Source organism: Myxocyprinus asiaticus, chromosome 2 (genome assembly GCF_019703515.2).
Source record: "Myxocyprinus asiaticus isolate MX2 ecotype Aquarium Trade chromosome 2, UBuf_Myxa_2, whole genome shotgun sequence".
In the NCBI taxonomy this organism is placed as follows: domain Eukaryota; kingdom Metazoa; phylum Chordata; class Actinopteri; order Cypriniformes; family Catostomidae; genus Myxocyprinus; species Myxocyprinus asiaticus.
In genome coordinates, this window is record NC_059345.1 from 6,764,840 (window position 1) to 6,781,166 (window position 16,327).

The following is a 16,327-nucleotide window of genomic DNA, read 5'->3' on the forward strand; positions in this document are numbered from 1 at the left end:
ATGAATAACAGCCCTATACTTTATGAATAATTCAATCTACAAATTTCATCTTACACAGACAACTGAAAAGAAATCTACCTGTATTTTTATGAAATTCTGCTTCTTCTTTTTTTTTTTTTTGTGAATTCTTAGTTTCTTTTATCTCTATCATCAAGGGGTAAGTAAATACATTATTTAAACTGAGAAACTGATCCATTTTTATCTGATGAGGTAGGAGAAAGTAAAGGCTTAAAGGGATAGTTCTGTCATCATTTAATCACTCTCATGTTGTTCCATATCCTAATGACTTTCTTTATTCTGCAGAACACAAAAGGGGATGTTAGACACAATGTTATCCCCAGTCACCATTCACTTTCATTGCATATTTTTCCCTGCAATGAAAGTGAATGGTAACTGAGGCTGTGATGTCCTAACATTCTGCCTAACATCTCTTTTTATGTATTAAAACTTCCAAGGATTTGCATAAAAAGTAGCTTTTTAATCTTTGTCAGTAACATAGAAGATGAATGTATCGTTTAAATCCAGAAAGAAGGCTATTTCAAATATTTAATGGATTTAATTTTGTTTATTTGTTGCATTAAAATGGATATCTCCAAGTTTAATCATTAGAGAAATAAGATTAATTAATTATAGGAAATATAGTGGTCATGCTTTTCATGTTTTTAGCTCCATGAAGGTGCAGACATGGTTATTAGTGATGAAGGTTAGTGTGGGTAGCAGAGAGGGGCCATATAGATTAAGGGTTTCCTCCCACAGAGCGATCCAGAGGCCTCTGGCACTCAGCCCATGTGTGGGTGGGAAGACGATGTCTGTAGCAGCAGGAGACAGACAGATGAGATCTGCTCCCATAGTAAAGTCCCACTCTTATCCCTCTCTGTGTTCTTTGATCCCAAATGGCCCAAAGTAGCTCATTTTTCCCATTTAATCACCTGTCTCTGCAAAGACACAACCAGAATTCTTAATTGTGTCTTAATTGGTTGTTAGTTTTATGTTGGTTCATCTGTTACTGTAACACTTTAATTCATTTAGAATTCATATACATTTTTTTAAAGGAAATCTCTTTGGGAAATGGGCCAACTGGTAATCAACAAAAAAGTCTATTTTGCATTGCTTTAGCAGATGATATTTTGTTTTTGTGTGTTGTTGCCTTTTAGAACTGAAAAAACTTTTAAATTCTATTTTACTTCCTTAATGTGAATTTGACAGGATGCAGAATTGTAATTCAAATTTGAATTTTAGGAAATTCAAAAATCAAAAACTGCTGTAAGTGTAGTTTGAGATATTTCACTTTTTAGTATGAATTACCCATATACAACATAAGAGTTATTTACTGATACATTAGATGATAGTTATAATTGATATATGAAATGTCACCTTTTTATTTAATTTATATATTTAATTTTATTTAATTAACTTTCTGGAAGAACACTTATTTTCCAGAATGCTTTGATATCATATACATTTGCTGTTAATTGTTTTGACAGTATTTAACCCTTTAAGCTCGGGCCCATGAGGGATAAAAATGGTCAAAATATTAATATCTACAGTCTTGACCAACACAAAATAGGTATCGTTTGAAAGCTTAGAAGCTTTCTCCAGTGCATGTTGGCATTATGACCAAAACTGAACAAAACTGCTTTGTTCATGTTGCACTTTATGTTGCACTTTACATATTATTGATTTCGGTAAAAAGATCAAACTTATCAAATAGCCATGTGTTGTGGGAAAGCTCTCAAAGAGTAGAATACAACGAGCCTACTTGTTTTACTCAGACAAAAATATAGTGAGTAATAGCTAAGTATACACCAATCAGCCACAACATTAAAACCACCTGCCTAATATTGTGTAGTTCCCCCTCATGCCACCAATGTTATAGTGGGTACTCAAGTCAGGTATTGAACCTGGGTCTCTAGCATGAAAGGACTGCAGTTTTATCCCCTGAGCTACTTTTCTTCTTGGACCCAAATGCAGACACAAGGCTGGAGACAGTGTGTAGTTCAGAGGGCTGTCTTTGCTGAACACAATAGGTAATCCAACAGGAGATACAAAGGCACAATTCAGTTTTAGGGGAAAAGGCCATTCCAAAACTTCATCAAAGGTAAATATTCCACATGGAGAGGCATCAAAATAAGGGAAAAATTCCAAAGTTCCAGAAGTCAAAAAATCTCAAAAAGCATAAGAACATACAGGCATATATCACGGGGAAAGAACTGAGACTGACTTACTTCAAGAGAAGACTGAGCAAATAACAACTGAAAAGACTGGGTTTAAATACAAATGACAAAACTAGGCACAGGCGAACTAGATTATAAATCAAACAGAGTGGAGAGAGTTCAAAAGTTCATTGCTCCTCCTAGTGGCCAGCCAGGGAATTGTCAGGAGTCTCACAACCAAAACAGCACCAACCCGCTATTCTTCTCACCACAATTGTACAGAGTGGTTATCTGAGTTACCGTAGACTTTATCAGTTCAGACCAGTCTGGCCATTCTCTGTTGACTTCTCTCATCAACAAGGCGTTTCCATCCACAGAACTGCCGCTCACTGAATGTTTTTTGTTTTTGGCATCATTCTGAGTAAACTCTAGAGACTGTTGTGTGTGAAAATCCCAGGAGATCAGCAGTTACAGAAATACTCAAACCAGCCCGTCTGGCACAAACAATCATGCCACGGTCCAATTCACTGAGATCACATTTTTCCCCATTCTGATGGTTGATGTGAACATTAATTAACCTGTATCTGCATGATTTTATGCATTGCACTGCTGCCACACAAATGGCTGATTAGATAATTCATAATTTCTGTAACTGCTGATCTCCTGGGATTTTCAAACACAACAGTCTCTAAAATTTACTCAGAATGGCATCAAAAACAAAAAACATCAAGTGAGCGGCAGTTCTGTGGAAAGAAACACCTTGTTAATAAGAGAGGCCAGACTGGTTTGAACTGACAAAGTTTACGTTAACTCAGATAACCGCTCTGTACAATTGTGGTGAGAATAGGCGCTGTTTTGGCGGCATGAGGGGGACATACACAATATTAGGAAGGTGGTTTTAATGGTGTGGCTGTCTTTGACAGTTATGTTGGTGTTGCTTATATACCATTACTTAGAAGATTATCTTTCAAACGAGCCCACATAAACAAGGTAATCGGATGCATAGATCATTAGAAAATCCACACAAAGCACAATGTTACAGATGGCAATCAGGAGATGGCACCAATTAAATGACACAGACTCGACACAGACTCAATGACGACTCAAATGGCTCTCATTCTGTTAAATCTCATTACTAAAATCATGTCTGCATGCTATGCAAACCTTTAGTCATTGCTCTGTGTGCATGTGTAATTAGTTCTTATGTACAATTATTATGTTTTATTTGTTTGGAGAGGCTTTTGGACACTTGGAGACGTTTTTGGACACTATGATAAATTATTTTGTAATGCTATAACTTTTGATTGCTTTGTTGTATCAACACAAACTTTTTCTCAGATACAGTTGACATGATTGGGAACAAAACAAAAGCAGTTTTTCAGAGCCATCTTATTTACACTCAGAGACATATAATGTAAAATAAGAAAAATAAGGGAAAAAAAAGAACATTTTTGGAAAATCTTTGTGTGTGTGTGTGTGTGTGTGTGTGTGTGTGTGTGTGTGTGTGTGTGTGTGTGTGTGTGATTTTTCAGCAATTTCTTAGGCTGAGAATCTCAGATTATATCATAATCTATATCATAAAAAATGAAAAGTTTTCGTTACAATGATACCAAACGCTTGACCCTCCTTGTTTTTGTTTTGTCAAGTTATAAGCCTTTAATTTTGGGGATGCCACTGAAACAGGAAATCTTTAAAAACACCTTCAGAGCTTAAAGGGTTAATTTAGTTTGCAGAAATATGTTTAATCAATTGAGAAAAAACATTATATAATTTTAATATCAATAGATAAATATTCATTTTTGGTCAAAATTAATTATGTAATTGTTTTATCTCAGAACTTGTGTTGGATGTGAAATTGTGAATTCTTTTTTATTAAAATTGTATTTAATTGCATTTCCGTAAATGTTTCTACCTGCCATTCCAATTTCAATTTAACATCCCGTGAAAGCCAATTCTTAAAGGGCAAATTCCTGGCATTATTTACTCACCCTAATGTCTTTCCAAACCTGTATGACTCTCTTTTGTGGCACACAAAAGGAGAATTTTGAAGAATTTTGATGCTGCTCTTGTTTCCATACAATGCAAGTGAATGGGGACTGACACTTACAGGTTTGGATCAACATGAGGGTGAAACTGTTTCTTTAAATTCAGAATTTTGCCCAACCCTTGTTTATGCCATTTTTATTTTATTTTTATTTATTTATTTATTTTTTAAATATATTCTTGGTCTTTAATCTTTCCTCGATGTTCTCCAGCTGCTCTTTCAGGAGACGAATCCAGGGGTACGATATGAGTACACAATAAGCAGAGACACTCTTTTCGAATCCAACAACGGTACCCCTGCCTCTTATTTCCAGTGGATTTTTGGGGCCTGGACAGAGTGCAGTGCTACATGCGGAACTGGTAAAGAGCCGTTTTGCACACTTTTTATTTTTATTTTATCATATTACACTTCCACTTTCACCTTCAGCCTTAGCCAAGCCAATTTAATCCAATGCTGGTAGGAATTGCATTACTAATGCAACTGTTCTTGTTACAGTTTCACTTTACTATGTCTTGCTTGGGCCATAAGTTGATCTGTTTGTACAGTCAAGCTCTTTGTGTTTCGCTATAAATTAAGTATCTGGCACAAAATGCGTTCACACAAATGAGAGACAGACAGTGTCACTGGCCGTGATTCAACAGGACATAAACTTGATAGGAAACAGATTTCAAACCAGCTAATGGTAGATGAACTCAAATTTAATGCAGCAAAATATTCCCAGCCCAGGCAAGTTTGAATATGGTTGGAAGTAAAACTTCAATAATAGTGTATCTGCCACTGGAAACGAGATATTAGACTAAATTATGGTCAAATGGTTTTATGGCCAAATCAGTGGTTAACAAGGCATAATGCTTTGTCCATGTTGATCTGAGTGTTTCTCCTAATCAGCCACAACTGCGACTCAGTATTTAATGATCGCTTGGTTTCTGTAGCATTCAAATTATGTTCTGATTGGCTGCTATTTTGTCATAGCATTTAATTTTTGAGGACAGAAAAATGACTTGTCACTGGAAACTGGTTAGGACACAATATAAAGGGGGTGTTCACACTGATAGTGATTAAATTGCTTGAGGTCACCCAGTCACTGACTTGTTGATTGTTTGCTAGCCAGCATTTATTCTTAACTGCAGTATCCAACTGTGGCCACATCCACGCTTGTAAGTCTTCGGTTGAAAATGCATTGATTTTGCTACGTTTACCCCTCCCGTCCACACTGGAAAACCGTTTTCCTTCACCGAAAACAGAGACTCTCATATGTATGTTCGTATGTATTTAAAATTCGTTTAAAAATGACAAAGTTACAAGACTGTGTAATTAACATCTTTAATGAGGAAATGAACTACAGTCCCATGAAGCAAAGACATAATCGAATTAAAAGCGATGAAAAAAATATTACATGACATGCAGATTAATTAATCAAATTAATCGCAATTAATCGCATACATAATTTTTTGGCCGAGAAAAGCCCCAAATAAAGATATTTCACATAAATAATGCATAATCATTCAAATATTTATAAATATAATATGTATAATATCTGTTATAAATATATAATACGAATTGAAATTCAGTTTGAAATAAATTGCATTATTGTGGCAGATTAATAAATGATTGATTAGACAGTACAAAAAGTGGCAAAGAACATTGGAAGATCTCGCCGCCCATTTGCGGCTTATATGGTAAGAAAATCCGTAGTTTTATTACTGAATTTATGTACATGTCAGGGGGCATGATTAATTGCGTTAATTTTTTTAACGGGCTATTTTTTATATAATTAATCGCATTAAATAAACGCGTTAAATGACAGCCCTACTGTTAATTTAATGTTGTTGATTATTAGTACAAAATCAAAATATTTTAAGTTTATTGCAAATATTGCAGTTTTTTTTGTTTTTGTTTTTTTTTTCAGTATTTTTGCAAAATCAAGTAGTTTGAGACTGCAAGGAGACCGATTCAGTTGTGTCATTCCCAGTGTTGTGGAAGTGGGCGGTCGCTGCACAGCTCTTTTGCTGTGGTGTGGTTGCTGCGATTCTCTAATTGGTGGATTTTCCCTCTCAGGATTATGGGTACTGTAGTTTTTCCCCAGGAATTCTGCTATTCAAAATTGGTACCCAATGAAGTTGAAGTAATGCAGACTAATGGCTTTAACAGAAGCATATACCATGATCGATTAACAACCTTGCAGCTCACAGTAGATCCGTCTTTAAAGATTTAAAAGTTATCGCTAAAAATCAATTCGCCAATGGAAAAACGTAAAGACATTTTTACATCTGGAGCCAGACTGTTGTGCTCTGTTGCTACTTTGCATAAAGTTAATCTCTGCTTAAATTTGATGCAACACTGATGGTCGCTCATGTCACTGGCAATTCTCACGGGGTATGAATAATTTCCGGTCACTTTAAAGCTGCAGATCTCAGTCAGTATGAACGCCCCATAATATACTGGATGGATCAAGCAGCTATTTTAAACACAATTAATGGTTTCTCATTTAGGTCTCTATTGCACATACTAACAATGATGTTATAAATATGAATTTATACTGATTATAACACTTTCTCTTCCTTTCTTTGTTGCTGTGAATGAACAGATGTGTTTATTTTGAGGCCTTTGTCTTAATCTGTTTATTCACTCACAGCATTGCAGTTAGTGATTAGTTAAAGACTGTTTGATGCAGACAGTGCTGTTAAGGATGTAATTAGGAAGAAACTCTGGCTTAAATGTTTAGGAATATACATCTGGAGTTCTCAAAGTGTGCTTTCAACATTTCTAATGAACTTATAATTGCATTTTGTTAATCAAAGTGTAATTATCGTAAACATCTTGAATCTTTGTAGAGATTCATCAGTTTCTTATACCTGAGCCAGGTCTGCTTACATAAGGACAGCTGAAAGAAAAAAAAACAGCCAAATGCTTCGTTGCTTGTATCGTGCCATGGGGAAAGTAAATATCTGAACTGGGAAAATACATTTTTTTATCTGATGAGGTGAGTAAAATCTAATTCTTTAGCGAAAAGCATTTGCATAAAATTCTACTCTGCGGGAAACAGCTCTATAATCATTTTAAGTCATACAAAAGGTAAAGATAGCATTTAAATCATTCCTTGTTCAAAAGCATTAAGGTCATTAGGATTGAACTGGACTTTATTGGAAAAGGCTTGATGGTGCTCGTGCATCTCATTTCATTTAGAGCTTTCAAAGGACAGAAAGGCTTATTCATAATTAATTAGGCTTATTAAAATCATTCAGAATTTATATGAAGTTGGTGATTGGGTTCAGTAGAGATCAGATGAGACAGAAGTTATGAAGCTGAACAAGTCATAATACCCTAACTTTGTTATTTTTGTATTTAAATGTATTGATTTTCACTAGCAGAAAAATATAATCTGAAAATGAACAAATACACAACAACTTGGATTGTACTATGAATTGTCACATTATCTTGTGTATCCTGAAGTGACCAAAAGTCTGAAATTGCCATAAAGCCAAGAATATGAGTTCGAGTCATTATTGTCGACCCAAAGCCTTCATCCTCAAAAGGAGTCGAAAGAATGGGTTTGCTTCATGAATTCTCATGTCTGATTGCTAAAGATCTTACATTCGGATTTAAGGCAGCTTCATACCATCTGCCACTGTACTTTTAATGGACTTTCAGTGATTATTTGGAAAATTCATTGCAATAATGGTCTATTTTCAGGGGAGTAAAGTAACTGAGTAAAAATACTTAAGTATTATACTTAAGTATTATTTTTTAGGATTTGTAATTTACTCGAGTGCAACTTAAACAGAATACTTGTACTTTTAATTAATTATATTTCCAATGAAAAAAATAGTACTTTTTACTCCTTACAATTTTATTTAAACTTGAGAAGTACTCACTAAATTTTTGCAGATCATTTGTGTGGAGTACCGACCATCTGCAGAGGTGGAATTTCGGATCTGATTTGAGCTTCAGATATGCTGAAATATTTGTGCAACTGGACCGTATGTGACCGCCCGACTGAATGTGATGTATTCATTCAAAACTATGAGCACAAAGTGAGAAACATTGATGTTTTTTATACTAAATTTATTCTAAACGCCTGCTACTTTTACTGATTGGACAGTAATTAAGTCAAAAATCATCATTCACGTTGCAAATATATATATAAAAACAAAGGGCTTTTATAATTAAATGTGTACATGTCGTTTATTTCTACACTTGCCTTCACATTTAAATCATATCTATGAACTTCTACTCCCTATTTGCTAAATTATTATTGTTGTTGTTGTTGTTGTTGTTGTTAGGCAACTATTAATTATAATAATAACTATAAAACCAGCAATGATAATGATGATAATAATGATAATAAAAATAATGGAATCTGAGTAAATATTAATTATGAATTTGGTTGAATTTAACCATCTGCTAAACAGCAAGGTTTAAAAGTAAACCTCACAAAACCAACAACATTACTAATTTTCTTCAAAGCTTATTCAGATTTTGTAATTTTTTTTTTTATCGTTCTCTGACATCACAATTCATGAGTGCCTACTTCCATGAAACAAATATTGCATGACTGTGGCAACATTTTCGCAAAATAAAATTATGTGGTTCACTACACGTCTCAGGGCAGTTCTGAAGTGAAATGTCCACTGTGTGGCGCTAAAAGCGAGTGAAATGTTCTCCTGAACAGATGTTCTATGGAAATTTAAATCAACAAAACCAACCATCCTACCCTAAACCTTAAACCTTAAAGCTAACCGATAGTGTCAGAAAAAGCAAATGTGAATTGAAAAACAATTTCTGAAGCAACCACGTTTGGTGCTTCTGACACTTTCAGCTCACGTGTCAACTCGCATTCTCTTCAGGACTCGTACCCCGGTCCTTTATATCGCATATGCAACACTCAGTCGATCAGTTGAGCTACCGCACAATTTGATCACACCTAAAGAAGCTTGTAAATGTGGTTGGTTATGTTATGCAAAATTGCAAATCATTCGCTATAGTAAAAGTGTTTTTTGTGTCATAAGATAGCATTGTGTGAGGAACCGGGCGAAAAGTAAGTGTTTATGAACTGATAATCTGCCGTTTTACTCGTGATTTGAGTTAAAGGCAATAAAAGTAATTGTTGTTTTAGCGCCTCTAGTGTTCATTCCACCAGGAAACTATTGTGTTACGTACAACAGGCCACATTAAAATTATTTAGCAAAAATGTAGTTATTGTAACATGATTCTTTTACCAGGCTGCGAATGCCACTGGGGGAGAAATATGACAGTCGTCAGAGACAGTAATATGATGACTTAACAAACCAGTCGAATTTAACAACATCCTCTCTCGCACAATCTCCTCTCATGATTTCATTGTAGCTAGGAAAAAAGTTACTTTTTACTTTTTTAATACTTAAGTACAACTTAATGTGAATACTTTTTTATTTTCACTCAAGTATGTTTTTGGCTAGACTTGGACTATTAATTGAGTAAAATCTTTACTCCTTAATTATACTTTCACTTAAGTATAATTTCTGAGTACTTTTTACACCCCTGCTTATCGCTCGGCCACTCCCTGCTCGCCACACCACATTCCTTTTTGAAATGGCTCATTCTAGTCCTTAGGGCAGTGCCACCGGTGTGGTCGCACCAGGCCCCAAGGCAATTGCTCCAGAGGGACGTCCCCGTGGCAATTGCTCCCGAGGGACAGCCCCCCACCCCCCATTGCTCCCGAGGGACAGTGACCAGTGAGAGTGTGATAGGGCAATGACAAAGCAAATATTAAAGGAACTTTTCAACCAAAATTATATTTTAAAAAATGTATCATTTACTCATACTCATGAATATGAAAAAAAATCGTTTTTGTACTGAGAACAAACTCACTCTCGTCCAAATACCTTCAGAGCACTCGTTCAGTTTGAGTTATTAGACACAGCTGGGGGTTTTTTTTTTCAGCATTTAAACATGCTTTTTCAACAAATAAGAAAACTGTAATAATTTCACCAGTCTTTTGTGTATAGAGCCTTCTGTATAGTCAGTTTTATTCTAACTAAGAGACTTAAGAGACTATAGACTGAAAAAGACATTTCTGTACCATTTAGACTGATACCACAAATCAGTGGTACAAGTTGTTTTTCGAAGGTTATCTGCACGAATACGAAGGTAAGTTAATAAATATACCTTATCATTGAGAGGTTGTGGGTTAAATCAGCAGGCACATATTTATGTATTAAAGGAACAGTCTACAAATCTGTCACCATAAATTGCAAAAATGCAAAAAAGAGGGCACAGTTAACAAATCTGTGAGTTGTACTTTGTGAAACTAATATCTGATGGGGCACAACGCAGGATAAGGAGTGGAGAGAACCATGTCCCGTTCCATCCGACTTCTAACCCTGTCAAACACACACTCTCGTATCGGTTGTGATGTGTAATCATTCCAATGAAACCATGACAATACAGCTCCGATTTTAAAAAGTTTCACAATTCCAAATCTTGAAAATACTGTCCACTGACAAAAGTGCTTCCTCGTTTAATAACGAAGTTATCTTCTTCGCGTTAAATTGCCTGAACCCACTGAGCTCGTACAAAGTTCAGCATCTTTTGGAAATTCATGGAAACACAAATCCGGCCGTTTTCTTTTAGAATTTGTGGAAGGAATGATGAATCTGCATTCAAAAATGGGTGAAAAAAGTGCCAAGTGCAGCAGCAAAACATTTTTGGATTTACCCCTTCATCAGTGCTAAATACCTATGAGCACACACCTGTGATCATTTATAGTACAAGCCTTTACTGTAAATATTCTATATTAAGCATGTAACTGGTTCAAATGGCAACAGTCAAGACATGTAGTTATATACATTCCAAGAAACATTGCTTGTATCTATAAATAAAAACATATTGCATTTTAGGATCAAATATGCTTCCAGTTGATATAAAAAACATATTTTTTTACATTGATATAGAAAGGATATTTTGTACAGCCCCATTGTTTATATTTTTCATCCATTAATTGTTGGTCTAGACTATGGTGTGTGTATATATATATATATATATATATATATATATATATATATACATACACATACACATGTACACATGTACACAACAATCAACCTTGTACAGTTCTGTATATCAAGAAAAAAAAAATCATTTAATAACTTAACATTTCAATCTATAAACAAAATTTCAATCTACAAAAAATACATTCATCATTCCCACCATTTGCATATTTTTTGGATCTACGCACCTGGATAATTGGATTGTATCTGGGTATACTTGGACTGTTTTGGTGCAACATTGTTTGCCACATTACTGGTTTCCATATTCAGCTTTTGCAGCCTCAACTATTTATTTTAGTTGGAGCATCATGTCCTCTTTTGCTGAAATCAGAGGCCTCACGGATATTCAAGCACACTCACTCTTTTACAGATGAGGATATAGATAAGATTCTTTTTCCGGACTCTGGTCCGAATATCATTGCCTGCCCCAACAAATGAGGATTTTACAAAGAAACTGAAGTATCAATACTCAAAGGAAGTTTGACTACAACTATACAGTATGACTCGGAGTGAATACGTGAGATCGAAAATAATTCCCAGGGGATTACGCATTCAGAAGATGCCTACCTGGGGCCAGAGCGATGAAGGATTCTGCACGAAGTGGTGTGAAATTCTTAACAAGGCTTCTTTGGACCTAATGGTGCTTATCATTGAATATACCCAACGGGAACTATTAAAGACTCAGAAAGAAATCACAGAGCTTAAGGAGAGCATGTATACATCTGTGGAACCAACTATATTTCAATCAGTTGAAAGGAATTAAAGGAGACCACGGAGAATTTTCAAGAATCTGTACAAAAGAAGAATCTGAGCAAATTACGAAGAGACACTATTGACTATCATGATGGAAAGGTCTATCCATGGCATCTGCAATCTTTGGAGTCACGTAGAGTTAAGAAACAAGTTCACTTTAGAGAGAGATCTTTCTACATTTCAGGCTCTAGCTCTGAGTACTAGACCGACTCTGATCCCAATTTGTTTATTTGGAAAAACTACGAACCGAGTACTTATCCTCCACAACAATGACACTACAACACTCGAGGGAAAAGACACGTCGAGGCAGACAGGTGAGGGGGAAGCACCTCGCACTCGGTAAGAAAAGCGACGTGCAATTTAATATTCAACTTATCGACAACAGAGGAGCAACTTCTAAATAAAGGTCTGTCTTATGTTCCTCCTACACCTATTGATCCTTCTCAACTTAAAATCGAAATGTTCAAGTTTTATAGATCAATTAAATTAAAATATTTCTATCATTAGGACAATACACAGAGATACCTGTTGAAAGCAAACAATCTCTTAGGCCTAAGAGCCAGATTTGTCCTGTGATTTAACAATTCAGCGATTTGCAATGTGGTGGATAGAGACATTGATAACATTCTGAAGTGTCCTAAATATGATTATGATTGATATGATGATTTTGATGGATAAGATTTATTATGTTTCAGAAGTGAAATCACAGTTATCTGATGTAACTTGTTATAGGAAGTTGGAGGGTAATCCTACCATTTCATTCAAAGCATGAGTCGTATGAGAAGGGTTTTATCAACCAATCTGAGTTAAAGTATCTCATAAAGGATTTTCCTGTGACCCCAGTTATGTACGCTTTACCAAAAGTGCATAAATCTTTAATTCATTGTCTTGTAACACAAAACAGCTGTTAGAGATAATTTCCCCAAGTGTCAATCCTTACCGCTCTTCCTCTCCTGGCCTCGCTCTCCACAGATGTCGCTTGGCCACGCCCACATAACCATAGTCCCATTATTTTGATCAGATATTAAGACCTCTGTTTGAACAGCTTTCCTCATATTTGGGTGAATTTTTTAGCACAGTTATCAGAGATTAATATGGGTGGGGACATATCTAATATCTTTCTGGTAACAGTGGATGTTTCATTATCTACTAACATTCCCCACAATAAAGGACTAAAAGCTATTAAGCATTTTCTTGAACAAAGAGTTGAAAAATCTCCCCATCTGAGTTTGTTATTAACATGATTTTGCTGCTATTAGAAAAAACGACTTCCTTTTTGGGGACGAATATTTCCTTCAAAAGCAAGGAGCAGCGAATGGTTCCAGATTTTCACCTGATTATGTGTTTTTATTCATGGGATACTTAGAGGAGAGATATATTGGAATAATAACCAATTCTCACATAATATCATCATGTGGAAAGATATGTGGATGATGTGTTTTGCATTTTTAAGGGTCCTAGGAATGTTTTTTATGATTTTCTCCTTTTTTTGAATAACATAGTTGACTCAGTTAGATTTAATGCAGAAACTGACATCCATTTGGTTTCGTTTCTTGATATAAAAGTCCTATTTGAATTTGGTATCCTTCGGACTACTTTATATTCTAAACCCACGGATAGAAATAGTGTTTTACACTCTTTGAATGCGCATTCTACTTATCTTAAGAAGGGGTTCTCATACACACAATTTCTTCGGCTGATGTGTATCTGCACTTTAGAATCTGATTTTGAGATGAAGTGGTTAAAATGTACAAGCAATTTTGTTTAAGGGGATATTCAAAGAAGTGGCTTGATGATGCACATGATAAGAGTGCGTAACGCATCCCATACATGACTATATTATTTTTTGATCCTCCGCTCTTTTCCCATTATAGACGGAATGTGATAGATGGTCATTTAAGTATATACATTGTTTTTTTTCCCTTGTCTTAACTGTAAGAATGTACATAGGAGAACTAACTTTTTTTTAATATATTTTTTTTATCCCATTTTCTTCCCAATTTGGAATGCCCAATTCCCACTACTTAGTTGGTCCTTGTGGTGGCGCGGTTACTCACCTCAATCCGGGTGGTGGAGAACAAGTCTCAGTTGCCTCCGCTTCTGAGACAGTCAATCCACGCATCTTATCACATGGCTCATTGTGCATGACACCGCGGAGACTCCCAGCATGTGGAGGCTCATGCTACTCTCCGCGATCCACGCACAACTTACCATACACCCTATTGAGAGCGAGAACCACTAATCGCGACCACGAGGAGGTTACCCCATGTGACTCTACTCTCCCTAGCAACCGGGCCAATTTGGTTGCTTAGGAGACCTGGCTGGAGTCACTCAGCATGCCATGGATTTGAACTCACGACTCCAGGGGTGGTAGTCAGCGTCAATCCTTGCTGAGCTACCCAGACCCCGGAAAAATTACTTTTTTAAAAGTTTGATAACAGGTCGTACATATAACATCAAATGACTATTTTTTTAATCATCCACTCAAGTGGCTTTTGAAAATATAAATTGGGCAAAAGGTGATATCAAGAAAAGCAGAATTTTCTGCTATGCCGTATTCACTATTGAAATAAAACTATCTGATGTATTTAAACAAACTGTCCACACTCAAAACTCGCTTCAAGGGGTTTGAGTCCTTAGGCCCCTCATGATTCGATTTCAGTTCAGACAGCTTTAGTGCCACAGTGTTACACTTTTCAAGGGAATCAAGCTTGCCTTGCGAGAGCAGTAAATCTCATGGCTAACAACAGTTACTAGTCCAGTATCACAGTAAAAGCCCAGCAAACAAACTACACAGCAGGTGTTTTCTTCTGACAGACCAAGTGCTTGTCCTCAATCAAACACAGCAGCACTATTGAGAGGGGCACAACTGCAGTAGATAAGAGCACATGGTCTTATTATTGGGAGATTCGCACTCAGTGTATATTAAATTGTTATTTGAGGGCTTTCTCAACAAATATTTATATATGCAATTCATTGCAATTACTTAAATTGTTTAATCGGCATATAAAATAATTATTTTTTAAAAATGTCGATTGGCAGCCCTAATTAAGATTACACTTCAGCTTTAAGGAAATGAAGTAGAAAGCAACCCTGTGTACTTCCAAAAACTGTGTAAAGATGTGATTCTGTTTAAAAGCTGTTTGGTTTATTTATCAGACTTTTTGGAATGCACGCTTGTTCTTTTCTTTTTTTCCCTTTCCAATATCCTTTAATCCGCACAGCAAATTAATTAATTACAGAGGTTTGTCCTCATACAATATTTATTTAGAACGACTAGTGAAACACACATTTTCTCATTAAAATAATTGTTAGTGCTTTGTTTTTCCCATCATGATATCTGTCTTGCGTTCAGCAAATTTCTAAGACCATGTGTCCTTATCTGCTGCAGTTGTGCCCCTCTCAATAGTGATGTGTTTGACTGTGTATGATTATTTTTAGATGTAATTAACCGCTGCTCATCTTTCATTTGACTGAAGAGCTCAAATTGTTCTGGCACAGCAGGTAAATCAATTATTCAATATCTTGACAGCAGTATTAAAGCTTTTCATTTGTTCAGGTTCAACTTCAGGGATCCGAGCCTATTAAATCTTGTTTTTAAACATAGCTCAGCTATGTGTGTATGTTCAAATGTGTAGGGTCTTCAGAATATTACATGTGTATGTGGACACAGTCATCCAGTATGCAACTGAAAAAAAATGCAAGATTGCAGTGTTATCTTGGCCTGCATTTAATTTCATGCCTTTGGGAAAAGAGATTAGCTTCCTCTGTACTCAGTTGTCCTCTTACAGTGTACAGATGCCCTCTGCAAATAAAATAGTGGAAGGCGAGAATCAGAAATATCTGACATTAGTTGCTAGTAGTACTGTATTTGCAGACCCTGTTGAATCATTCAGCGTCACTTATAAGGATTCCATTTCAGTCTGGATGCTGCTTTAGAAGGCAGCTGCCTATGTAGACAGTAGACAGCTAGACAGCTCAAGCTCACTAGGTTTTGGAACAGAGCCATAGAGTTAATCTAGTTACTTTTATAGGTATTATTTTGTTTCATCATTATTACATGGTCTGTGAAAAATATCCAACATTTGTGTAAATGACATGGATAACATGGATTTACATTTTTATTGCAATTACATACATTCTCCCTATTTCTTTCCATAACAGGGTGGATATGTTATGCTTGACTACATACAGTATAGCTCACATCCTAAAATGAAGGGAAACATAAATAAAACAAAAGTGTTTCACACTTTAAATAGCTGCTGTCTACCTCCAAAGTGTGACATAATTTTATAGCATAGATCTTCAATTAAAGGTCACAGTATCATAACATAACAGGGTGGAAAATT

General features: G+C 35.7%; 1 protein-coding gene across 3 annotated transcripts in view; it reads left to right on the forward strand.

Annotated features, from left to right (window-relative positions):
• Positions 1-16,327, forward strand: part of LOC127411900 (A disintegrin and metalloproteinase with thrombospondin motifs 7-like) — a 112,405-nt gene that overhangs the window by 49,388 nt on the left and 46,690 nt on the right. For all 3 annotated transcript variants that reach the window (XM_051647776.1, XM_051647785.1, XM_051647795.1), the window contains exon 16: positions 4,409-4,556. In XM_051647776.1, coding sequence (XP_051503736.1) covers positions 4,409-4,556 — 148 coding nt within the window. The remainder of the gene's footprint in view (positions 1-4,408; positions 4,557-16,327) is intronic.